The sequence below is a fragment of the Eubalaena glacialis genome, chromosome 9, assembly GCF_028564815.1.
Source record: "Eubalaena glacialis isolate mEubGla1 chromosome 9, mEubGla1.1.hap2.+ XY, whole genome shotgun sequence".
In the NCBI taxonomy this organism is placed as follows: domain Eukaryota; kingdom Metazoa; phylum Chordata; class Mammalia; order Artiodactyla; family Balaenidae; genus Eubalaena; species Eubalaena glacialis.
This window is the reverse complement of record NC_083724.1, coordinates 50,147,928-50,172,775: the sequence shown is the minus strand read 5'-3', so window position 1 is coordinate 50,172,775 and position 24,848 is coordinate 50,147,928. Positions and strand designations below refer to the sequence as shown.

Sequence of the window (24,848 nt, the reverse complement as noted above, 5' to 3'; positions counted from 1 at the left end):
ACCCCTGGATACGAGATCTTATAGTGGTGAGGCTACTGATATAAAAGATACAGTGTTGTGTTTTCATTCCTCTATGTTCCATGTGCCTTCCTTCTCCAAAAGGGATGATTTTGCACAGTCTCCTCTGAAATCATCGTGGTATTTTCCCTTAGCGCTCACTACTTATAGGGGTATGTTATTTTTCTTTTCACATTTCGGCTCCCTTTTCCTTTTATGTAACTCTTGCACCTGTTATTGGGGATTCTGTAGGAACATGGGAAGGTAACCGACAAACCTTTTCCCCAAAGAATAAACGTTTCCAGAGCTAGTTACTGTTATGCACCCATTCAAATAAAACCCAACAGAGTCAAAGCCCTCGCCCTTCGTGGCATTATGGTACAATAAGAAGAGGTTAATTAAAAGGATCGGAAATTTTGGAAAAGTTAATAGAGTTAAAATTGTTTGTTCTTTTTTAAATTAAAAAATATATATACTACCCTCCTTCTCCTTCAGCATCTGTTGTATATATTCTGCCCTCACATCTCTGCCATGATTTCATAGGGAAATGTGTATACTGTAAAATAAGCAGATTATAACGTGGTTCCAAACAGAATGTCTGCTTCTATCCTTAAAGCATGTATTTAACTTATTCATCCTCTGCGTTAGAAAATAAAAGTGCAGCTTATGTTCAAAAAGTACAATTCATACAAAGCAAGGTTTGAAAGTTCTGTACTTACAGTAACCTTTCAAAGGTGTGTCTTGATTAGTATAAATTCATACTGCTTACCCATTGGCTATAAGTAACTTTTTTGTTTTCAAGTCTTTAGATGACAGATCATGCTGGAGTAGATGTGCTCTTGCTTGCATAAAGACAGCTGTGCTATGGCGTTTCGTATCTCAAAAGGTAACGTGATTCAAGAGAGTGGTTTTGCTAAAGAAACTGAAGCACACTCGTCATTACATTAAAAGGTAAGAAAACAATTCTGAGAGACAGCAAGCAGAAAGGGCCCAGAATCACTGCGTGATGCTACAAGTCAACTCACCCAGTCAGACATATGTACACCAGTGTTGAATCTTTAAAATTCTACCCCAGTCTTGGCTTTAACCCCCTCCCCACACCTGCCACCCCTCCACCCCCCCAAAAGAAAATTAGGGAGAGGGAAAAAAAAAAAAAAAAGCATTTGTCTTCCCTCCAACAGTCAGAGACGGTTCAGAGTTGCCTCTGCAAGGGGGACCAAGTGTTGACTTTGATCTTAGGCTACAATGTGCTTTTTAAAAACAACGCAGGGAGAGGAAAATTAGACTAGTGACCAAAGAACAGCGACTTCCTGTGCTGGCAGCGCGCCTCTTCTGGGCCGTGGTTCCCACCTGTCTGTTCGCTGGGAGTAGTTCGTCCTTCCGGGTCCGTCCCTCCCTGGCTCGGTGGGCAGCACCTCACAAAGGGTTGGCCAGCGCCTTTTTGGATCGCTTGATCATGCTGGGGTGGAACTCCGTGTGCCGCCGGGCATGCTTGGTCAGGTGGTCGCTCCTCATGAAGCGCTTCTCACACAGCGGACAGCGGAACTGCTTCTCCCCCGTGTGGGTCCGGTAGTGGCGGGTCAGCTCGTCGGAGCGAGAGAACTTTTTAAGGCAGTCTGGCCACGTGCAGGGAAAGGGCCGTTCACCTAAGAGAAGAGAATCAGGGATACAGGTTAAAGAACGTGTAACTGAAATTCTCCAGGCTGGTCCTGGTCAACCATCCCCATGACTCAGAAAATAACTCCTTTGTGTTCTGGGCTGAATTGTGTGCCCCCCAGTCACAGGCTGAAGTCCTAACCCCCAGTTCCTCAGAATGTGGCTGTATTTGGAGATAGGGTCTTTAAAGAGGTGATTAAGGTTACATGAGGTCATGTAATCTAATGACTGGTATCTTTATAAGAAGAGGAGATTAGGTCACAGACTCGCAGAGGAAAGGCTGTGTGAAGATGCTGGGAGAAGATGGCCAGCTGCAAGCCAGGGAGACGGGCCTCAGAAGAAACTGACTCTGCCAACATCTTAATCTTGGACTCCCAGCCTCCAAAACGGTAAGAAATAAATTTCTGTTGTTTAAGCCACCCAGTCTGTGGTACTTTGTCATGGCAGCCCTAACAAAGTAATACCACGAAGAAATTGCTGAGAATCATCTTCTCTAGGTAAATGAGCTTGCTATTTGTACCCAGTGGATCCCCAAGAGCCTTGGAAACTATATTTTCCAGTTTTTGTCTACGCGGTTGCTGGTTTCACGAGTTCTCGCCGAGGAGTCAAAAACCTTAGTCCTTTGCTAAATTTCCTGGCATCGTACAGATGGAAGAGAACTGGGGCATCTAATCCAACCAACCTCCCACCAGAGGCAGGCATCTCCCTTTAAGCTCCTGAATGTTTGGCCACCCAACCTCTGCCTGAGCAATTCCGGTGGCAGCGCCCCCTACCTGCCAAGGAAGCCTGCTTGTTTCTGAGCATCCCTGTAATAAACACTCTTATTGATGTGAAACCTGCCTTCCTGCGAAGGCCATATTGTAAGTTATATTGTCTTAACACTAAAAATTAGTTTTTTCCCTCTGCCACATAATAATCCCTTAACTATCTGAAGACTGCTATCACGCCATTCTCTAATCTTTTCTGGTCTAGTTGAAACAATCCCAGTTTCTTCCATATTTCTCATAAAAGAAGAACTCACATTATTCTAAAATAACATAAGCGCAGGCACAGCACTAAGGGTTTCACATGCATTATCTCACTGACTTCTTACAGGACACCCCACGGAGGAGGCCCATTTTACAGATGAGGCTTAACACTTGTCAGGGTTTCCACATCCCTCCCATTACGGTTGCTCTCCTCAGATTCACGCTATTGTCTCCCTGTCCCACTTAAAATGCAGCTAAGCCCCGCCCTCCAGACATGATCAGGCCAGCACTGGGGGCCTCCTGACCCCTGGATTGGCAGGGGAGAGTCTGTGTCCATGTTTGTTGGGCAGGACACACACAAGCAGAAAGGCAGAAAGAGCTGCTTAAGATCAGAGCCTTCCTTGCTCTTCTTGTGAGTGACTGTCACCACCCGCCAGCTCTGAGCACCTGCCTGCCTACTCCTCACACCTTTCCAAGCACAGCCCAAAGCAGCTGCTTCACAGACTTAGGGCACAGACTCTGGTTTCCACAGAACTCTCCAGACACTCCTTAGGTAGGTGTGAGGAGTGAATCTTTTCTCACTCCTGTCCCCACCTTCCTGTAACCCAGAGAGAGGCTCAAAGGGCTGGGAGCTGCCCAGCGTGGTGCATCTGAGTCATCCAAAAATGATTATTTTCCCCCAGCTTCTCCTAACCTGTGCCAGAGATGTGAAAATAAAGATACTAACAACAAAATACCTCTATCACCTTCGTGACTAAGGTTTTATTTGTTGTTCTCTAAGCAGAGGTATGGCCATCACGCCATGTACAACTTACCTGTTCTTATGGGAAACCTGATGTGGGCAAAACAAATTTGTATAAACAGATTCACTATACACAGGTCTAAGTATAAATACTTCCTCACTGAGCTCTAACCTGAAAAGTCACAGCAGCAAAAGGCAATAGCAAGCCAGCGAATCCTGAGCCCTACCCAAGGTGGATGATGCACGAGGACGCTCAGAGTCTCCAGCAGGGCCAAAAAGAGAGAGAGAGAGAGGAAAAAAAGAGCTTCAGACTGAACCCTCTGAAAAATCCAATGACATGGAGTTGAAAACTACACTTTTGCAACTTCTGTTGGATTAAAAAGCATTTTTACCCAGTTCAGCAGAACTTTTGAGCAAAAGGCGAAATGCAGGCTATCATAACCCAACAAGGTTGAGCTTCCCTGGGCAAGGACAACGTCCCGTCTGACCTCCGTGCTACTTGTGCTGTCAAGCATTTAGTAAATGCCTCAACTCTGTGCGCGTGTGTTCATCCTCCAGGTCGCGCAGGGGACCAAATCCTGCTCAGAAGTTCCCAGATCACAGGAATATTTCTGGGCTATTTCTGAATCAGACTGCAGCCAAGTCCTCACTAACCCAAACGAAGAATCTATGGGAGAAGTGTTCTTTAAACAAGTCATGTTAAAAAATATAATGAAGAGTTAGAATTCATAGCGTGGTAAGTTGTAAAAAAAAAAAAAAAAAAAAAAACAGACCAAAAACCCCTGTCTGTTGTCCCTTTCCTGGAGCCCTCTCTCCACTGCTTGATGATTTGGTGGGGAGGAAAGCGATGACAAGGAGAAGTTCCGTGTTTTCTCAACACTTGTTAGGACAAACACCCATCAGAGGTGGTTTCCTTTAAGGAGTGGTGATGTGGTTTAGTTATTCACTGGCACATGTTTCTTTCAAGTGAGTCATGAGGGGAGATTAATTTATTTGAACGGATCTGTGTCCATTGTGGGAAAAATAGGTCAGAAGACCACTCTACTGTGTGCTAAGACTGGAAAAGAAATAAGGCACCCCTTGTTTTAACAAGATGGAAGTGATAGCCAGTGGAAAATCTTCATGAAGCCTGAATCAGCTGCATGTACTGGAGAGCTATTAAGTATTTACGCTTATGATTTACAAAGATTTCAAGTGTAATCAGGGTCCATTCCCATTGGATTCACTTTCGGTCTAGCTTATGGCTACACTCTCTTCACTGCCCCTCATAGTTGTCATGTGATTGTTCTCATTGCTTCTAATCCAGGTGCTGTCATTGACCTAGCATCCTTTTCCCTGAGTGCTTCAGAGACGACAGGGCCACCCACAGAGCCCAGAGCAAATAAGAGCCAACAGTAGCCTTTGTTAGATTCATATAACGTGTATAATTCAAGCTTACAGTTTCCAAGCGCTTAAAAATAGATCTACTTGGAAGTGAGTTGCTGGTCTAAAAGCTCTAGGATCATTTTGAGTTTTCTCGGATCCTTTGGAAAAGCATTAGGGGCTTTTGGTCAATGATCTAAATCAGGGGTTAGCAAACTATGGACCATAGGTCAAATCTGACCTGCTGGAATAAACACCATTCCTATACTTAGTTTTTACCAAATGGTTGAAAAAAATCGAACAGTAATATATTTTGTGGCAGGAGAAAGTTATATGAAATTCAGGTTTTCATGTCCGCGTACAGAGATGCATTGGAACACAATCATACTCATTGTTTATGTATTACCTATGGCTGCCTTTTCACTACAACAGCAGTGTTGAGTAGTGATAAGAGATCGTACGGACCACAAAACCTAAAATATTTACTATCTGGTCCTTTATAGAAAGTTGGCTGACCCCTGATCTCAATCTGCAGGCCTGAATTTCTATCTAGTGTACACCAGAATTTGTAAATCCAAATGTCTACAGGAGCCAGATACATAATAAAAGTGGGTGAAATGCCAAGTATATTAGACCATGGATTGTAGAGGAATCTGGGGCCAACTGGGGAGTGCTTTCCACACATAAAGGCATTCAAATTCAACACTTGATGAAACACCGTGCCAGCCAAGCAGTGTGTGTTCAGGGGACCTGGATTCTTCTTGGGGATTTGCAATTTGCAGCCCTTTGAAATCATCCACCTCTTTAACCCAGTGGAGAGTTTCCGTACAACCTACTATAGGATGCATTTCCACATGTTAGTTAATGATAGAGACATGTTAAGGTATCTAGAAAAAGATACATGTTTTGAACCTAAGAAAGTATGGAATGGGGAAATCATATGTAGAGAGGGAAGAGATTTTCAGGCTGAATGGGACCAGAGATGATGTGCAGAGTGGAAAAGAGAGGGCTTAGGAGGGCTGGGATTTGCCCTTCATCCTGCAGCCGGGGGTAAATCAAGTCAGGCCCTTCCTTTAGCTCAAGGCTAAGGCCCCCAAAAGAATGGTTAACCTTCTTTATACAGAACAAATCATATGGTAAAGCAACTATCAATTAAGGAATATTTAAACTTGTCTTTTGTATTAATGAGAGTTACCATCCTCCTGGGGGAAAAAAATAAATAAAAAAGAACAGACATGTACTTGTGCTTTATTTCTGGCCTTCACAGGAAAACACACTCAGAGGCAGTGACACAATAAAGTCTGCTTTACTGGAGCAGAGCTGGTAACAGCACAAGTTTCTGTGCATTCTCATTATTTATATACCACTTCCCTTCCCCTTCAGCAACAAGCTCAGCGCCTCTCACTGACCGACTCAGCTCTGAGTATAAAACACACTGGATCAAAACGGCTACTGAACACTGAATCAAACGTGTAAAAGGCTTTCTTTGCAGAGACAGGTCAGGTCTCCAGAACTCTCCTGGGTCTCCAGTGAGTTCAAGAGAAGTGGAGGGGGGGCCTTCTGGCTATGCACTCGCTAACTTGATGGCTCATTGCTTTTAAGGAGCCTCCACCCTACCCGGTGATTAGTTAATGATGTCAAGTGAAGCTTATTCTTTTCGGTAAAGTCGTGAAATGAACAGTGGTGAGTTTTCCATATAGAGGGAGAACGAGGACAAGTACGGGGATTGCTAACTGGATATATCCAGCCCTGTCCAAGCTCCCCAGAGCTCAGATGGACAGCCACTGCAGTCCTGGCCTAGGGTCTAGACCCTCCCCCTCCCCCCTCTGATTCTCTCTCTTCTCCTCCCACAATTCCATGGAAGAGCCCCAAATGGGCTAAACTTAATTGGGTTTAAGAGGGTTAAAAAATACCAACTCTGAAGCTTCCACTGCTTTGAGCAAAAGTAACCCAATCTAGTAAAACAAATCTAAGGGAATTGGGCCTCCTTTTCAAAATAGAACTCTAAAAATGTCAATTAATAATCATAGCTTCGCACAGATGTACAAAATCAAGGCCGTTTCTTGAGGAAAAATAGTGTTTTTCTTAATTACAAAAAAGCAACTAGGATTCCAGAGATAAAAGGATAATTTGATATTGGAAAATCATAATGATATTACACGTCATTTAATAGGTTAAATTCACCCCCACCCACACTCATATCTTGCCTTTATAAATGCAGAACAATATCTGATAAAATTCAACATCCATCCCTAATAAAAGCTTTTAGGAAAACAAAATAGTTCCTTAACAGGATAGAAAATATAGATTCAAACCTTTCCCCAGCAGGGTCAATAGTAAAATGAAGCAGCATTCCCACTGAAGTCAAGCTCAAGGCAGGAATGGACTCCTGCCCCAATCATTATAGCTATTTAATGTTGTTCAGGAAATGCTAGTGACTGCAATTAGATAACAAATTAAGAAGTAAATTGTGGGAAGGAGGAGGCAAAATAAGAATTACTTGCAACTGATACAACTTCCTATTTGGAAAGTCTAAGATAACAAAAATTAAAAACGCAGAGCAGAGATTGGCACAGCACTGTAAATCACCTATACTTCAATAAAAAAATTGAAGAAAAAAATGCATTCATAGGTGTAAATATACAAAAGAACAATGGTTTTCTTATATGGTAACCACAGTCAGTCAGGGTAAGCCTACCAATAAAATTCAGGACCTGCATGAAGAAAATCATAAAACTACGATATGAAAGGAAATGAATAAATGGGACATTTCCCATGTTCTTGGATGGTAAGACCCAATGTTCTGAATACGGCAATTCTGTACAAATTCATCTATGAAATTAACACACACCATAGAAATTCTTTTTTCTTGAACTTGACAAAATTATTTTAAAGTTCATTGGGAAGAATAAATACGCTCAACTTGCCAAGAAAATTTTGGAATAGAACAATAATAAATGAGCGCTTGCAATACCAGTTATTAAAATGTATGATTAAAGCTGCAAAAATTAAGATAGTGTGATACCAGCACAGGAAAAGACAAATCAGTGGAGCAGAGTCAAGTCCGAAGATAAATCCAAGACTATAGGGATGGGCATTTCAAATCAGTGAAGAAAAGAATGTTTAATTCAATAAATGGCATAGATATCTGGTAAAAAAAAAAAAAAAAATTAAATCTGGATCCCTACCCTTATACCTTACACTTAAATTCCAAATGGAATTTTTTACATTTACTGTACACATAAATGTAAAAAATAAAACCATAAAGGGAAAAGAAAATATAGGTGAATATTTTTAGAATCCTGGAATAGGGAGAGACTTCCTAAACATGAAATCAAAGGCAATATCCTATTTGAAGGATAGTTTTAAAATACTTAAAAATGTTAAACTTCTGCATGGTAAGATACATATACATACACACACACACAGACACACGCACATATAAGTAAAAAAATTTAAGAACTAAAACAGTGAACGAATAAAGGAAATTGCAGCCTATGGCAAAAGGTTAAAATCTGTGGTACAGAAAGGACACTAGCAAATCAAAATGAATAGCCCAACTTAATAAAATTGGACAAGGATGCAAATAAGTAATCTATAAAATAAGAAATACCAACAGCCAATTAATAAATATATGAAAATACAGTCAATCTCATAAGTAATCAAAACATGCCAATCAAGACACCAATGAAATACACATCAGGCTGGTAAAAGTGTTAAAAAGTATGTTCATATACCTATCATTGTTGGTGGCATGAGGAAATAGGCATGGGTGGAAATTATAATTGTTCCAGGACCACCTGGCAATACATTTGTCCAGGAATTATTTGTGGTAACAATTAGGGAGGAACACAAAAATATACAAGGATACCAGCATTGTTTATAAAAGGTAAAACTCGGTAACAACCTAAATGTCTAACAATAAAGAACTGGTTTAATACTTTAGTCTTCCATACAGTGGAATAATATGTGCCTGTTAAAAAGGTACTAGATTATTCTATACAGAAGATGTTAGCAATACACGGCTAAGTGAAAAGAGCAGTGCATGATCTGCTGTGTATGTGTGTGAACATCTAAGGAGAGGAAAAATTCTGGAAGAATATACGCAAAATATGAACAATAGTTATCTACAGGTGAGGGGATAACCTCTACTTCTTTTTGTAATTTTCCCCTATGTTTTCTGATTTTTTTAAGCAAGTACAAATTTCTTTTATAATGAGAAGTCAGAAAAGTCTTACACAAAACAAAGGTAACAATGATGCACATGAGTTCAAATTTTTCCACCAATGGGTTGATCAAGATCCTATTCCATTCGAGGGGTGGGTGGTTTACACTCTATTGAGAAATAGACTCCAGGGTCCAAGACCAAAGAAAGGTAAAGAATCCTTCTGCTTCCTTCTCAAATTGTTAGAAAGTGAGAAACTTTCAGAGTAAACTACATGTGTTTTCTCACTCCTCCCCCACCTCCTCCTCTCCTTTTTCCGTATGTGAAAGGAAAATGGTCCGTGAGAAGAGACAGGAATCTCCCTTCAGATACCAAGTGACACAGGCAGTGATGGCAGGGCTGCCCCACCAAGGAGCAGGCTCCTTAGGAAGCAGGGGGAGAAAGAGGCACAGACACACAAAGCCCAGAGCCCAGTGCAGTGTTCCTGGTGGAGCACCAGCCCACACAATTGCCGCAACCGGAAGCCATTGACACCCCATCGTCCATTATCATCGGTCCTCATTCCCCATGGGAGAGCAATGCTAACTTGCAGGTACAAAATGTGAGCTTTGCTTTACTGTTCTTCATTTCCACACCCAAGTGCAGAAGCACCCATACACTTGCATCGTCTGGGTACAGCCAATTCTACATTTCCCTGCATAAATCATTCCAATTAATATCAAACTCAAAAATCAAGAAATTAAAAGCCTCCTGTTCACCAGAAATGTTGCTACTACCTACACAGGTAGATGTCCTAAAAAGATAAAAATTCTTGATAGCTTTAGAAGAATCCTGCCTGAATGCCATCCCATCACATTATGGTTTGCTCCTGGCCTCTCTCTCTGAATCCTTCTTGTGATTTGGTTTCCTTTTATATTTCATTTGTTGATACAACAGAGTCACTATAGAGTTTGGATGTGAGATTTTACTTCCTGGTCCCTGTGTTTATCTGTGGAAAGCAGCCTGTCTCCATACTTCAGGTTCTGAACTGGGAAGTGGGTGTCTGTAACATCTGTCATGCAGTACTTCCTCACTGGAAGCTGGTGCCTAGCTATTTGGAAGCAAGCCTGTCCGAATATTGCTTGCACATTCCCAACCTCAACTGATCTGTGAGATGGCACATGTGCCAGGACCTCAGAAATGAAGATGACAGACAATGGAGTCTTGACTCTTTAGGTTCTCAACCCAGCAAGAAATATATCATTATGCCTTGATGTCTCCATTACCTGGCCCCCAGCTCAGCAACTCTGAAATGGCAGAGAGGTGAGGTGACCTCCCCACGTCCACACAGCTAGGTCCAGGCCCAGATTAGCCAATCCCCACGACTGCATTCTTCCTCCCACCCCAGCCTGTACTGCCTCTGCCCAGTTCTTTGTGGAAAAGAGAAATAGTAAATAAATAACCTACTAGGCACTAAACATTGAACAGGATATGTAAGCTTGAGGGCAAAGCTATGCTGAGAACGTAGATTCTTTGAATCTTTGCATTCTGGGTTATTTTTATGACCACCTAATTCAAAGCCGTCCTGTTTCCGATGAAGCCGACTCAGAGAGCCAATGACTCGCCCAAGGACATCCTTAGAACCAGTTTTCAAATTCTTGCTTCAGTTCTGAGCACAGAACAAGATTAGAGGTGAGAGCAGAACACAGACCTTAACTAAATGTAGAAACAGCCTTTTTCCATGTTTTTCTAATCCTCTTACTCCCAGGCCCTCCTTTCCAGATGCATTGCCTCGGGGAGGGAAGAGACAGATTAAAACAAGTAAGTTGCTGCTAAGCTTGAGGTTTCAAAATAGAGTTTTAAAAATGTAAAGCAGACCCTAAAGTCCTCAAATTCTCTTAATTTGCCAGAGCTTCGTAGCAAGACCTGAGCTATAGGGAGAGAAATTGGAGGAGCTGTGCTTAGGGAACAGATGCAGAGGTCTGAGAAGTGCAAGCGTTCTGGCCTCTCCTATTAGAAGCAGTCTTGGGCAGTCCCAGAGGCGCGACCACTGCTGCCTGGCCCACGGCATGCCTGGAGCCTGTCTGAGCCTCTCTAGGGAAGTCGCCACACACACCAGGGCACCTGAGGAGTTGGGTAGCCACGCTGAGAAAGGGGTCTCAAGTGTTTGCCTAAGTTTCCACCCCTCCTAATGTCGCATGTGAGGACCTGGACCCAAGCTGGTATATGACACCCTGGGGGAGACCAGCAAGGTCAGAGGATGGCACGCAACATGGACAGACCTTCCATGATGCCGGAAGAAGAGATGAGGCTCCTGCCTACTAAGCTGATCACTCCCAGGAGAAAGAAAGGCAAAAGGAGAGACAGAGAGAACTCCGATTTTGTGACTATATACCCAAAAGAGAATAAAACTGAACACAAAAGAGACTGAGAGACCCCAAATTGCCAAGATGAAGTTTGTCCACCAACTGCAGAAATGGTGGGGAGGGCAGGGGGGCTCAAGAGAACTCAGTTCTCTTTGGCTCAGAAAAGACAATGAGCAAACCAGGAAAACACAGGAGACTGTCGTCTGGTTAGTGCATGCCTCCTCTACCTGCCACCCAGGTCACGGCACTCACGGCAGTGACCCAGAGTGACTAGTGACGCTGCTCCAGCATCAGGTTTCCAGCTGTTTCTCTCTGGGCTCAACCTCTGTACACGGCTGGCACGAGAGTAAGGCTGCGATGACCACAGATCCTACTCACACATGCCACATGCGCCATCATCACATCATTTTTCCAGCTTTTACAGAGTGAGCCACTAATTCATACAGTCTGGTGTTTGTCACCAAAGACCACGAAGAACGGCAGGGTTGAGCTGTCCAGCTCTTACCAAACAGCCCCTGCCTGACTCCCTCAGCCCTCCTGGGGCAGGTGTTCCTGGACAGCGCTTTGAAGTTTGGGAGCAAGCAGGGCACTGGGAAAAAATGACTCAGGTCAGAGGTGCAGCCTGTGTCTCTTTCACACTGGGAACCCCCGCTTTGGTGGGTAATGCTCAGCAGACAAGCATCTTGTGGCTGGCCATGGGTATGAATTGCAACACCCAAGAGGGAAAGCAGCTGTTTGGTTGTCATTCTGCTTATTTTCATTAAAACAGCAATGGTACAAAACTACTGTAGAATTATGACAGCATAGGGATTTAAGTCATTTTTGTATGTTTTTTTTAAGTTATTTTTAAGATCTAATTTTTGCCTCTTACGATTTATTGCGGTGTTTTTGTTGGGCATCATGTACACCAAGTAGATTTCTGAATCCCAGTGGGAACCACCATACAAACAGCCCATCTTTGTAAAGGCAAGGCCTCTCTATTAGCACACAGGGTGACAAATGTTCACGTAAACACAAGTCATTCCTCTGGGCATTAAAACAGTCAGACGGCTGGAATTAAGACCAAGTGAACGGTGCCGCTGATCACATTGTTGCCGCTATACGTGTTCCGTGTGAGGCTTTGGGTACTGGCTTCTAGAACATCCACTGAGCAGGGCCTATGGGGCTGAGCCTGCCCATAAGAAATACGTGTTGAAATAATCTATCTTCTACAAAGACCATTTAGTATACAGCTATCTTATAGGTTGAACTCCAGAGAGAGTTCAGAGCTCTTTCTCTTCAAAGGGGAGAAAAATGAGAAAAATTGTTGTCACACCAACCTGTCTCTCATTTTGTCAAACTCTGCTTTTGGGAATATCCTGTCTGTAGTTCTAAATGGGTGGATCGAATGAACAGCTGTTGGTTTTGCCTGTCTGGCACCTATTGCCTCTTTGGGGTAATAAACAGCACACCTTGAATTTCCTTTTGGAAACCATTCCTTCCTCACTCTGAGTTTACGTAATTCCAGGCGGGCGACCCCACACCCCAGGTCCAGAGGTTGGATGCGACCCAGCTGTGCCACAGTGACTGAGTTCAGGGACAGGCACAAAATTCTGTGTTCTGAAGCTTGAAGCCTGGGACGTTTGCTGGGATCATTAGGAAAGGGGAACTGTCTTTCCACAGGGCTTGCTGAATTAGCAGGATGGGAGTCCGAACTGCTGGCAGCTATCTTACCACCCTTCAGAGACAGCCTGCCGGTGAATGAAGCCAAAGCAGAGGAGAGCAAGGCTGGGCCAGGGAGAGAGGAAGGCACTGACCACTTGTATCCAGAGATCCCTAACACCAGAGCTACCCCAAAGGTGGTGGAAATGGCAACCTATAAAGTTCTCATTTTTACTAAGCCAGTCCAAGTTTGGGTTCTGTTCCTTACAACCAAGAGCCTTGATTAAAACAGCTGTGGACCCACAACTGGGATCTTTTTCAATTGGAAGGATGAAGGTTCTGGATAGCTACTGGAAAATACAGGATAGGTTTGGCCAGGTTCATGATTTCTGAAGGTATTCCTCACCAAGCTTCATAAAAACAAACCAGAAGCCAGAGCTAGAACCCAAGAGTAGAGACAATGGTGGCTTTGGGGCCAAATCCAAAAGAGCCATGCAAAACACAGGGTCTCTTACCACTGGCAAAAACCCAAGGAGTCCTCGTCAACAACCATTCATGGTGCAACTCCAAGCACCTAGAAACATACTAGGAAAACTTCAGAGTAACCTTGGCCTAAGTTAACTAACTCCAATTCCTCCTATAAAAGGAGAATAAGAGTACCTTCCTATCGCATAGGACTTCTGGGAGTTTAAATGTAACAATGTGTGTAAACCATTTGGCTTGGAACTTGGAGTGTAATACATGCTGGATGCTTCATTATTATCACTATTAATAGCATTATTACTAGTATTAATAATTTATAACTATTATTACTATCAACACTATTATTATCCACAACATTCACAGTACCTGCTGTCAACATCTAGCACAGCTCTTTGCATGTAACAGTTACTCAATAACAAGTATTATTTAAATGAATGAGCTGCTGCTGGATTAATGTGGAACTGTAAACAAAAATTCTAAGCACCTCAAGGGCTTCTGGCCAACACATGTAGATTATTTTTAATTGTAATACTTAGTATACGGAGACACTGTGCTAAATGCATTAAATACCTCATCTGAACTAAGTTTCATAAAAACTCTATGAATATATAATTACTGAACTCCATTTTACAGATGGGAAAACTGAGGCTCAGAGAGTTCTCATAATTAGAAAGTGGCAGAGGCAGGATTCAAACACAGGTCTGAGAGACCCCTAAGCCCGTGTTCTACTGGCTCTACCTACTGCCTCCCTGCTGAAGGTAGAGACCTCTCTGGAGACCCCTCATATTCAAGTTCCTTAGGGTGGGCTGGTTTCCTTCTCACAGGCCTTACTCTGCTTTTCTGACTGCCTCCGTCTCATCAAAGCTGGCTCCCTGGAAGGGAGAGATGATGAAACCTCCATCTCTTTGATGAAAGAGGATCTGTAAGATTCCTTCCAGTTCTTAAATGTCCATAGTTCTCAGGTAGAATTTTTGTGCTTTTGTCTATTGCCTGCCTCACTGCCCCACTTCGGTTCAAGTCAGGTCCTCTGGGAGGCACTTCTAAAACAACGGAGACTTGCCATGGAAAAACGTTCACACTTTAATACAAAATACTGCTGCCTGCTTTTCAAATCCTTGTCATTAATTTTGTATGACTTAAGCTCCCATCTCTTTATTTTAATCTATTTAAATAAAGTCCTCACTTTAAAAAAAAAAGGGGGCTCAATCAGGGCTGAATTCCATTCTGCTGTTCAAATTTGCGATCATTTTCAATTTTGGTTAAAAAAAAAATTCAAATGCCCAGTGGTCCTGGGCTTAGATGGTGAGCTTACTGGTTCTTGCAGCTCTAGAACCTTTAGATTTCAGATCCAGATGTTCAATTCTCATCTCAGGACTCGAAAGGCTGACAAACTGAGATTACAAGGGAAGCCTGCGGGTGCACCATTGTAAACATGGGCTTTAAGCACAAATGGAAAGGATGCCTTGGAAAATCCCACGCATGAAAAATGCATGCCTCTCACTCCCTTAGTGGGAAAGGCATTCTCCATGAATAATAACGTTAGTCCTATTATTTGCTGAGGGGACTGTTTGAGGCTGGGATAAGACAAATGTCTACTCCTGGCCTTAATGCACCAAAAAGGTATTAAAGTTTCGGGAGGGCTCCAGGAAGGGAGGAGTAGGAAATCTCACAAGCAATGGCCTTGGACTGTTTCAGGGTGCTGCTCCCATAATAAAAGGGCAGAGGTCCCCCGACTGACTCTACCTCTGCCCCTTCACTCCGTTAATTTGGTTAATGCAAAGCAGCTCTTTAAACCAAGGTTAAAACAAAACAAAAGAATGTTAACCAGATTGAAATCCTCAGGAGACCATGGGGGAAAGGAATCCAAATCTAAGAACTGCAAAGAATTCACAGTGAAGGAAGAGCTCCATTTGGCTAAGCTCCGGCCTGGAGCACTTCAATTTCCAAGGACCCCATGTCCTCATTGTGCTGCTGAGGAAACTGAGGCTCTGGTAGCTTCCACGCTCTGCCCAATGTTACGTGCCTGCCAAGGCAGACAGCCAGCCTTTGAACCCTGGTGGTGTGCTTCCAAACCCTCCAGAGCACCCCCAATGCCTCAATGGAACAATCCTCATCTATCTGAGAGGGTTAAAAAAAAAAGCATTCACTTTTTTACAGACAAAATGATGGATGTGATGACCTCTCAAGGTCACTTCCAACCTCCAAATTCTATTCTTTTGATACTAACAACTGCTGCCACCAAGTGCTCTGAGTCGGGCTTAGGCCTGTGACTAACTTCCCAACAAAAAGTGGGGCAGAGCAAGAGACAGGACTGCTCAAAGACCACGGCAGAGGATCCCATTTCTTTCCCTTTTTAACTGTCTGTGGGCTTTTCTCCTTCCTTTACCCCTCCTTTTTGCATGTGTTGCATAGAAACAGAAAGTGCCTTTGTACCAATTACTAGGCACAAATTTACGCTCTTCAGTGGGCGCCCGGCTTGCTGGAGAAACATTAGGAAAAGGTGGGAGGGTCGGACATGGGGGAGGATTCTAGCAGCAGAGGCCTGGAATGCTGCAAGCTCTTTCTCCAAGCCTGAGAACAGACAAGAGGAGGAAAGAAAATTAAAAAAGAAACTGGAAAAAATTTTTGGAAGTCAAGACTAACAAAATTGACAAAGCTGGCTTTTTTTTTTTTTAAATCAAGTATGCTCACGATCATAAGGCATTCAGAAATCAAAATGATGGTCAAGAAATCCGACTCTAACCAGGGCACGACGTCAGGTTGTTTTAGGGACTCCTGAATGAGTGAATACTGGGAAATCACCCACCCACTTTTCTTCTCAATGAGCTTATTAAGGAAGACCATTGTCAGCCGCTTTCCAATATGTCATACGATGTTTCTCCCTGGGAAGTTCAATCGGGGAATTTCCCACAGACGTTGCAGAATGACTAGTTCTTAGGACAAGCGTCAACAATTGAGCCAGGAATGTATATCTGACCCTTATGTTCAGAGTCTCAAGAACTGATTTCCCTCAGGTTACATCTTTGCGTCTGAAGGTAATGGGGTGTTAACCATCAAAACAGCACGCTATGGACTCCGGTACCTCCCCCTCCCTGACCCAGGCCCCACTTGCATTCCTCCCCTCTCTCTTCTCACCACTCACAGATTTGAGAGGAAAATCACGGGAAACAATGGTTTTACCCTGTAATTCTACTCCACTTGTATGTTCTGTTGTGAGACAGTAATCCTGCCAGCAGCAGCAGTTCTTCTAAGGCAACCCCGCTTTGTCTTGCTAGGGCAGCTAGGTGCAGGATGATGAAGGACAGCGGGAAAGTGAGGAGGGAGCAACTGGTCCTTCCTACCTCCAGGACCAGGAATAACAAGCTGTTAGGCCCCCTCACAGGCTTCAGTCCCCAGGGTGAGATTCCAGCAGTGAGCTGGGGCTCAAGCAGCTGTGGGCCATCTTTCCTTGGAAGCAAGGGAGTCTCTAGCCTCTTGTCTGAAACCCAGAAGCAAACCCTACAGGACATCCTTGCAATTCTTAGTCTCCTATCATGCTCCACAGCTAGAGCCCGTTTGCAGTCCTTTGCTCTCATTTTTTCCCCGACAGGATACATGAGCCTGGGTCTAGACAGCCTCACTGGGGATGGGGATGGGGGTGAAATCGCCACCACAGGGCAAAGACTGGATCTTTGGCAGGTTATAAAATTCTTAGCTATTACAATGGTTTGTGGCCTTATAAAGGGGCACAGTACATAAGCAGCTCTACAGTATATCTGTGGTACTACAATGTCACGGGGCGGACAATTATAGGGGAAAAAATGGCTAATCTCCTTAGGGGAGAGAAAGTGGAAGAAAAGGTGGCGAAACGATGATCTATGCAGGCCCCACTCAGACTTAATTGTAAATATATCTTGGATGAAGCATGTCAGGCTATGAAATACCACTCTACATCACTTTGGGGAGCATTATGGAAAGAAGAATGGGGCAGAGAGAAGGTTTCCTTAAGGATCAAGGCACAGGGCCTCCCTTCTACTCATGAAGAGAAGAGCAAGTGGGACAGACTGGGCAGGGGCTAATTAATGGGCTGCCCAGAGGCCATGTCAACACCCTGCCCTGTCCCTCAACCCCTGCCTCCTGGGTAATGGAAGTGGGTCCTCCTCATACCTCTGATGGTACTAGACTCTCCTGAACCAAAAAGTTGACTCCAAAGCTTTTTGTAGCAATTAAGGAAGAAGGGTTCATGAGGCACAGAGCAGGCCTGGCTCCTGTATAAGCAAACTTTTAAAACTTTAGTCTCAGGGAAGGAAATCCGCCTGAGTGAGAGCTAGCCAGTGATGGGTGTTCCTACAGAGGCCAGAAAAATCTATTTCCTGTTTGGAGGATAACTTCCCTGGTGGGAGCTACCCAGGTCCCCTCCACCAGATATTCTAGGTAGCCCAGAGAAATGTTCAAACAGGATAAAGAGAAACAGAAGCAGCCACTGTTGGCTGCTTTTGCAGCTCTTGTCTCTCCTTGTTTTTCATGAACTTCCTTCTGCCCTATTAAAAAAATACATTGTTTTAAAATTTTTCCCACAAAACTGGGGTGTGATGATTGGGATTTAGGGCTTTCTGGTTTTCAGAATCCTGTAAGCAGTGCCCTTAAGCTCAACCCATTGTCACCATTTGGGGACAGCTGATTTAAGTCCCTCCAAAGAGATAGTAAAATTGCACCTGGCATGGAAATAAGGCCTAAGGTTTCTATCACTGTGATGGCAACCTAGCATGACTCTACATCAGCTGGTTCTGATGACTTCTGAGCTGGAATTTGGATGCAGTTGTTTACCTCTCCAAAAGATACCCCCGTGTGTGTATGTGTGTGTGGGTGTGCCTCTGTGCATGTGCAGGGTGACCACAAAGTTAGGAAACTTGGGTTAATCCTTTTTTCTTTTTTCTTTTCACGGTCCGAGAGAGGCTGAGGGGACGTGGGAGAGGGTCTGGGGAGTCAGTGGGTTTGTGGAGGCCAATTTGGGGTGTGTGCTCAGAGGTGGGGGGCGGCGTGTGGATGTGGCGTGTGCCAAGATAAACTTAAAGTTGGTTGCATTTTCAAATAATAAGCTCAACATGTTTTCAGGCAAAGTATTCCAATGGGTCTAATACTTAATCAGAAACAATAAATACACTCTAAAGTGTCCAAAAGGTCTGGAGACAGAAAAGCTCATATTCCTTGTACTTTTTTTCAGATTAACCATGGATCCACTGCTTTAATTTTAGAGGTACATCACCTGAGAAGATATCTGATCTAGAGGGTGAAGAAAAACAAACTGAACATAGTATTAGAAAATGTGAAGTACTGTACTACTTAAAAATAAGTTTCTCCTATGTTTCCTGATTTTAAGCTCGGCCCATTACACACAAACTATTATCTTTGCACAAGAATCCAAGTTCAGAGATAGTACCCTATCTTGTGGATTAAGAAACTGAGGCTCAAATAGAGAAGAGACTGCAAACTTAAATGCCAACAGAGACCATGTAAATGATTAAAATAAGGGACACTGCCTCATATAAAGAACGGTCAGTTCAAGCCAATTGTTGCTGGGCAGGAATTCAGACCCAGTATTGCCAGTTCATTCGATTTTTCCAGAGAAGCCAGAAATCTGGGTTTGTGTGGAAATCCTGATTTTTCCATGTTAGTAACAAAATCTTTACAAACCCTGTGCTGGTCAAGCCAAACAAATTTGCAAAGCAAATTCAGCAGCAGACCTCTAGTTTACAAGCTCTGACTTCAAGGAACTAGGTTAACATCTCACAACTGGGAAACAGTAGGACAAATGAGAACCCACCTCAGTCCACCTCAAAGGGGTCTTTTCTCCTAGGATACTCTAGAAATAACTGCACTGAACTAAACACAATTTTGTTTAAGTGCCTCAACTTCTAAAGCCACTGGTTCTGGGACTTCCCAGGTGGTCCAGCGGTTAAGACTCTGCGCTTCGATCCCTGGTCAGGGAAGTAAGATCCCGCATGCCACGCAGCGTGGCCAAAATAAATAAATAAAGCCACTGGTTCTATAAAAGTGGCAGCTGTATGAGGCTCTAGGAGGAGAGGAGCAAGCAGCAGGAGGGATAATGGTTGGGCCACATTGAGCAGGGGGGGTGTGGCTGGAATTTTAGTTCTTAAAGTCTTCACAAAATACAGACATTCCAATTGCTATCTCTTGGCCATCTTCTGGGTTTAATACCAGCAAAAAATTTTAAAAATTAAAAAAAAATTTTAAAATCAAGATGCTACCCCACCCTAAAGACAATCTAACTGGAAGCTGAATCGGAAACTTCCAAATGCATGAGGCTTCCTACGAGTCTCTTATTTAGAGTATCCTTTGCACACACCTTCTCTAGCAGGAGTACACTTTTGACAGTCTTTACAGAGGCTGAGGGTTTTGTCCAACCATGTCCTAGCATGACAGAGCCCCCAAACATAAATAAGACACCTGCAATTACCACATCACTAGTTTCAAAAGACTGACTGTAGCATATAAAATGGGATTAACACTTCACTTCGTTTTCCACTCTGGACTGTGTAAAAGGTTCTCCTGAAACAACCGAGCTGACTTGCCTCATGGAGAATTAAAGAGCAGCATGCATCCACGCACACCTAAGCAGCCATTGCTATAAATGCCTGAGAAAATCACTCAGCAGAATGGTCCAGAATGCTTTTCTGAGTTGGACTCAGGGAGCTCACAGAGAAGCTCCGCAGGCCTCCCCAGCTGCACAACTGGGCAGCTCCCTGAAGGAGAAAGTGCCTTTGCTCAAGGTGGCAGTGGGTGTCCCTGTGAGCTGAACTCCGGGAACATGGCTGACACAGCCAGGCCCGCCCAGCAGCTGTTGGTGAGTAACACCCTCTGGTTATTATACCCCTACTTCACCCTGGGAGCCACGCTAAAGGTCACATCCCCCAAGCCAGGCACAGCAACCTTACAGACACAAACTTTAAAATGTGCTGTTTTATGGCAACCTAGATGACAGCCGCAAACAGAACCTGATTTTGCATTAACCACGAGGAGGAAATTCAGCTTTACTCCTGTGCCAGCAGCCACCTCCACAAGAAGCACTTTCCAAAGGAAATAAAATATGAGATGCAGTTACGTGGCCTTTTTAAAAAAAAGCAAAACCAAACCAAACCAGCCAATGATCATTTTGAAACCACAGGCCCAGGGCCTCATCTTAAAAGTACCAACAATTACACCAAAAAACGACAATACTTTCCAAGTAATTCCAACAAGCTCCTCTTAAACATGGTGTTATAGGACAGAGGGAAAGGAGTTCATGAGAGGACCAAGCACTGTGCTTCCTTATCAGAACAGCAGCTGTAAAGAAACCTTACTAAAGATGGGGAGACAGCATGGTCAAGTGTGAATGCTTTCCAACTTTTTCTGAATATGTTAAACAGAACCAACAGAATTGGCTGACCAAGGTTCCTATAAGTCTCCAAAGCCCATTTTATACTGCAGATGTCTTACCAGCCACATGCATCTGATCAGCCCTGCCTTTGGCTCTCCCTGGGAGAGACCCTTCCACGGGGCCTCCAGAACATCCCAACGTTTGTTATCAGCCTTGACCTCCGTGAAGAACCACACCTCCTCACTAACTGCTCTATTCAGGGTGGAGGGTGCGACCTAAATCACGTGGGAAAAAATCCACTCTGAAATCTCATTAAAAAGGCTAACTAGTTGTGAAGTTAACCAACCATCACTTGATCAAACTTCTCTGCTGCCTGAAGCAGTGTTATTTTAAACCTCTCTGGGGATTCTTGGCCAAATTTAAAACCACCTTGGCAAGCCCTGAAAAGTAGCAAGCATACAGCTAACCGAGCCCTTAGTCATCCCTAAAAGGTTCCATATAATGTGCGCCGCTTCTCTCCAGGTTTCGGCCACTTCGCGGCAATCCCAAAACAGAGTAAAATAAAAGATACGCCATTTGACTGTGCCCCCCAACCCCCCGCCAGCGTCTGTCCAAGTGAGGTGGCCCCAGAGTCGCCGGGTGCGGGAGTCCTGGGGGGGGCGGGGCGGGACAGGGGAGGGGCGGCACCACTCCCCATGAAGCCACGCACATCGGCTGGCACTCGGCACTCACTCTGCCCGCGAGGTTAAGGCTCTCCGTGGCTTCTAGAGGCTGGGGACGATTAAGGAGTGAGCTTTCCGTCTCTACCCGGTTCAATCATTTTAAAGAGTTAAACAGCATCTCATCTTAAGTATTTGCACCCTTTCGGCCGAGCGTGGTGTCCTTTAACGCCCAGGAAGGCTGCCCGGCCAAAGGTTAACTAACCCGAGAGTTGGGTGGGAGAGGGAGACGCCGCTAACCTGTATGCACTCTGTAATGGGCTTTGAGATGGGAGGATTTTCCATAGACTTTCCCACAGCCACTGTAGGGGCACTTGTGCCTCTTTTCGGAGGCGTGTTTCCCCTTCGCAGCCACTCCAGGGTGGAGGAGGGAGAGCGGGCTGGGCGCGCTGCCAGGATCCTGTCTCTCCTCCGGGCTGTGGGAAGGACTCGACCCAGATTCGGTGGTCACGTCGCTGTCGGATCCCATATCCTCATCTGGACTCTCCAGGCTGTCGCTGCACACCGAGGGGGTCTGGATGGGTCGGTACTTGTTCAGGTCCAACAAGCTCTTGGCGATGGTGACCAGCGTGCAGTAATCCTTCCAGGTGTCCCCCGGGTCACCATGCTCCTTGGTCACCTCGCGCTCAGGTAGTCGCAGCCGCTCGGCGTCCGGAGCGCCCCCATGCTCCGGCACCGCAGCGCGGTTCGAAATGGAAACCAGACACTGGGCAGCCACGAAGTCCATGTAGGCGGCCGCGGACATGGTGCGGGCGACAGCAGCCCCGGAGGCGCGGCCAAACTTGGCGGTGGCTGCGGAGGTTCGGCTTGCCGTGTCCTGGCCTCGGACGATGAGCGCGGCGCAGCGCGGCGCAGCGGCCAAGGGGGCGGGGGCGCGGGGCGCTTCCGACTCGCAGGAGCGCCGAGGCGACCTCAGCCCCTCATCTTTACGTAACCGGCAGCGCCTCCGCACGCAGCATCCACGGCCCCGGGCTCCGCCGCGCTGCCGCCTCTCGCCGCCTCCGGTGCCCAGAGCCGGGCGCAATCCCCCCGACGGGCGCACAGTCTGCTCCGAGCCGGCTCCCCTGGAAAGATGCCACACGTGGCGGTCGCAAGTTTATTCGACCGAAAACGCCCCCGAGGCGCTGGGAGAGGAAACTGCAAGAGAGGTACACGCCCTCGGCCGCCTTTTCAGTCGAGCCAAAGCCCCAGGACATTCACCCAACCACCCGGACGTGGGTGGCAAGGGCCGGACAAAGCGCCAGGTCTAAGAGACACTTTTCCCCCAGTCCACTGCCGGCTTCTGAGCCCCTGCTCTTGCCGGTCCGCACCGTTCCGGCATTCTCTCGCTCAGTAACAATTTCGCAGAATCCCATCACGTCACAATCCAAACCCCCTCCAATTGGCCAGTGGGGAGGGTGATTCAACTCTGTTTACTTTCTTCCCCTGCCAGTCAGAACAGCCTTTCGGTGGAGAGGTGCGTCTAGAACTGAGGCGTGCGGCCAATCCGACAGTTCTGTTTCGATGCCTCGTGCTACCTCTACAGCCTCGAACGCCGACATTTAAAAGGGTAACAGCCGGGAGGCTGGAAAGGAGCAGCCGCGCATCTTTGGGAGTGTCTCTCAATCCCTTAGCCGGTCTAGGCCTCTTGGCTCACGTTCCAGCTTGCGGAGCTGTGGGATACACCTTCCCTACTCGGTTGCGTTCCTTCTTATGACAAAAGAGAACTTCAGTTTCATTTTCCAGCTCGCAAACAGTTAAGTGACTTCCTGCAAACGCTACAGTCCCAGCAACCAGCCTTCCAATCAAAAGTAAGTTGGTTGATGTCACTGACATTGGCTCAGCCAATCAGAAGGGCATTCCGAAGGCCAGCGCTGCACACTTGTAAACGCGAAGAGCTGTAGTGAAACTGAACACATCCTTGTACTTTGTGTTGCTGATGGTAAAATCGAGATATGTATGGGAGGGCAGTGGTGATAAATAAATGCAAAGTGAGTCAATAATTTTAAAAAAACAACTAAATATGCCAGGCCAAGTTGCTCAAGAATAAACACAAATGAGAAAGCATCAATTCGTTTTTCCATTTCGGATGCAGCATACTTTGGGGCAGATTTTTAATAATTCTTCCACCCAATACATTAACTATGACTAATTCATCTTAAAAATGCAGAGCTGACAAAAGTTCTGTTTTAAAGCATAGTCCTTCTTCTGTCTGGCTAGTCTTACTTTGAAACGCTTCATCTTTTCTTTTGTGATACCTCAATTCCTCTCCTTCCCTCGTGCAATTTATTCTAAGGAAGCTGTTTTCATTTTGTTTTGAAGCTATTGTAACCTCTCTAAAATAAATGGAGACAAAAATCCCTGCATAACTTTTAAAACTTTAAAAACAACGACATTCTTAGCTCATTTTCTTTCCACAGACTCCTGTGGGATGTTAGGGTGTGTATCCCTTCCCTCACTTAACAGATATGAAGACTGAGATGCAAGGAAGTGACTTGTGACAGAACTCCATTGAAAACATAAATCTGATTCCTAGCTCTTTGGGCTTCACAACTGAACTCTTTGGTTTTGTGAAATATTAACTCTGCTTAACAGATTCTTAAGAACTGGAACCAGCCAGAGGTCCTTAGCCATTGAATATTGTGGCATTACTTGATCAACAATTAGTATGACTCTTAGAGTCTGATTAACTATGTTTGCCTCTCCCTCTGTAGGAATGATGGGGTTGTTTTCCACCTTGATAGCTGATAAAAGAATCTAGGGCCAATGTCTCTTCCAGGAGGTGTACTATCCACAGAATTGATTAAAAATACATTTATTTTCCTAAGTGGGTGTGAGGGATACCTGTTTCTATTTGATGTAGATCCAGTGAGGTCTAACCATACCCCCCACTGGCTATTAGCCTTTGTTAAGGTTTGGGAAAGTTACATCAGGTTCCTGGTCTCTAAAGGAAGGGTCTCAAATTTACTCTTCTAGTTTGAAGTCTACTGTAGTTTATTTCGACTTTGCTTTTAAAGTGGTACAGAAAGATACTGCAGTAGGTGACTACACAGGAAAGGGAAGTTTAGAAAGGGGGTGCTGGTCAACTAAGAATATCATCGTCACCATCCTACTAAGATAGGTGGTAGGTACATGTAAAGTGAAGCCATCTTAGAGTTCTTGTATTCCAATCCCCTTAATTTTAGAAAAGAATTCACTGAAGCCCAAGGGAGTCTGCCTACTTCATGATTTTTCTGGGACAAACTCTGTCCCCAAGGATACAAGATCAGTTAGAAATTTCACATTTGCTTGCCTCTTTAAGGTCCACCACAAATACCAGCAGGATCTCTCCAGGACTCCCATGATCACGGCCTATACAGTCTCTCAGATTTGCATTGTAACTGGCATTGCAGTGGGCACCTTCAGATAGCAGAAAGCCCTATAGTTAACATCAG

General features: G+C 44.8%; 1 protein-coding gene across 1 annotated transcript; it reads right to left on the bottom strand.

Moving 5' to 3' along the window:
- Positions 1-1,107: 1,107 nt before the first annotated feature.
- Positions 1,108-23,141, bottom strand: KLF9 (KLF transcription factor 9). The gene is made up of 2 exons (XM_061200353.1): positions 21,676-23,141; positions 1,108-1,643 (listed from the first exon to the last, which is right to left on the bottom strand). The coding sequence occupies exons 1-2, from the start codon at positions 22,178-22,180 to the stop codon at positions 1,414-1,416; spliced, it is 735 nt and encodes a 244-aa protein (XP_061056336.1). The 5' UTR covers positions 22,181-23,141; the 3' UTR covers positions 1,108-1,413.
- Between the last annotated feature and the right edge of the window lie 1,707 nt (positions 23,142-24,848).

What these genes read in the sequence shown, in the direction of transcription:
- KLF9 (XM_061200353.1), bottom strand. Translation starts at nt 22,180, where the DNA reads ATGTCCGCGGCCGCCTACATGGACTTCGTGGCTGCCCAGTGTCTGGTT. An exon ending in CCATTACAGAGTGCATACAG is followed by an intron (nt 1,644 to 21,675) that starts GTTAGCGGCGTC and finishes CTCTTCTCTTAG; the next exon opens with GTGAACGGCCCTTTCCCTGC.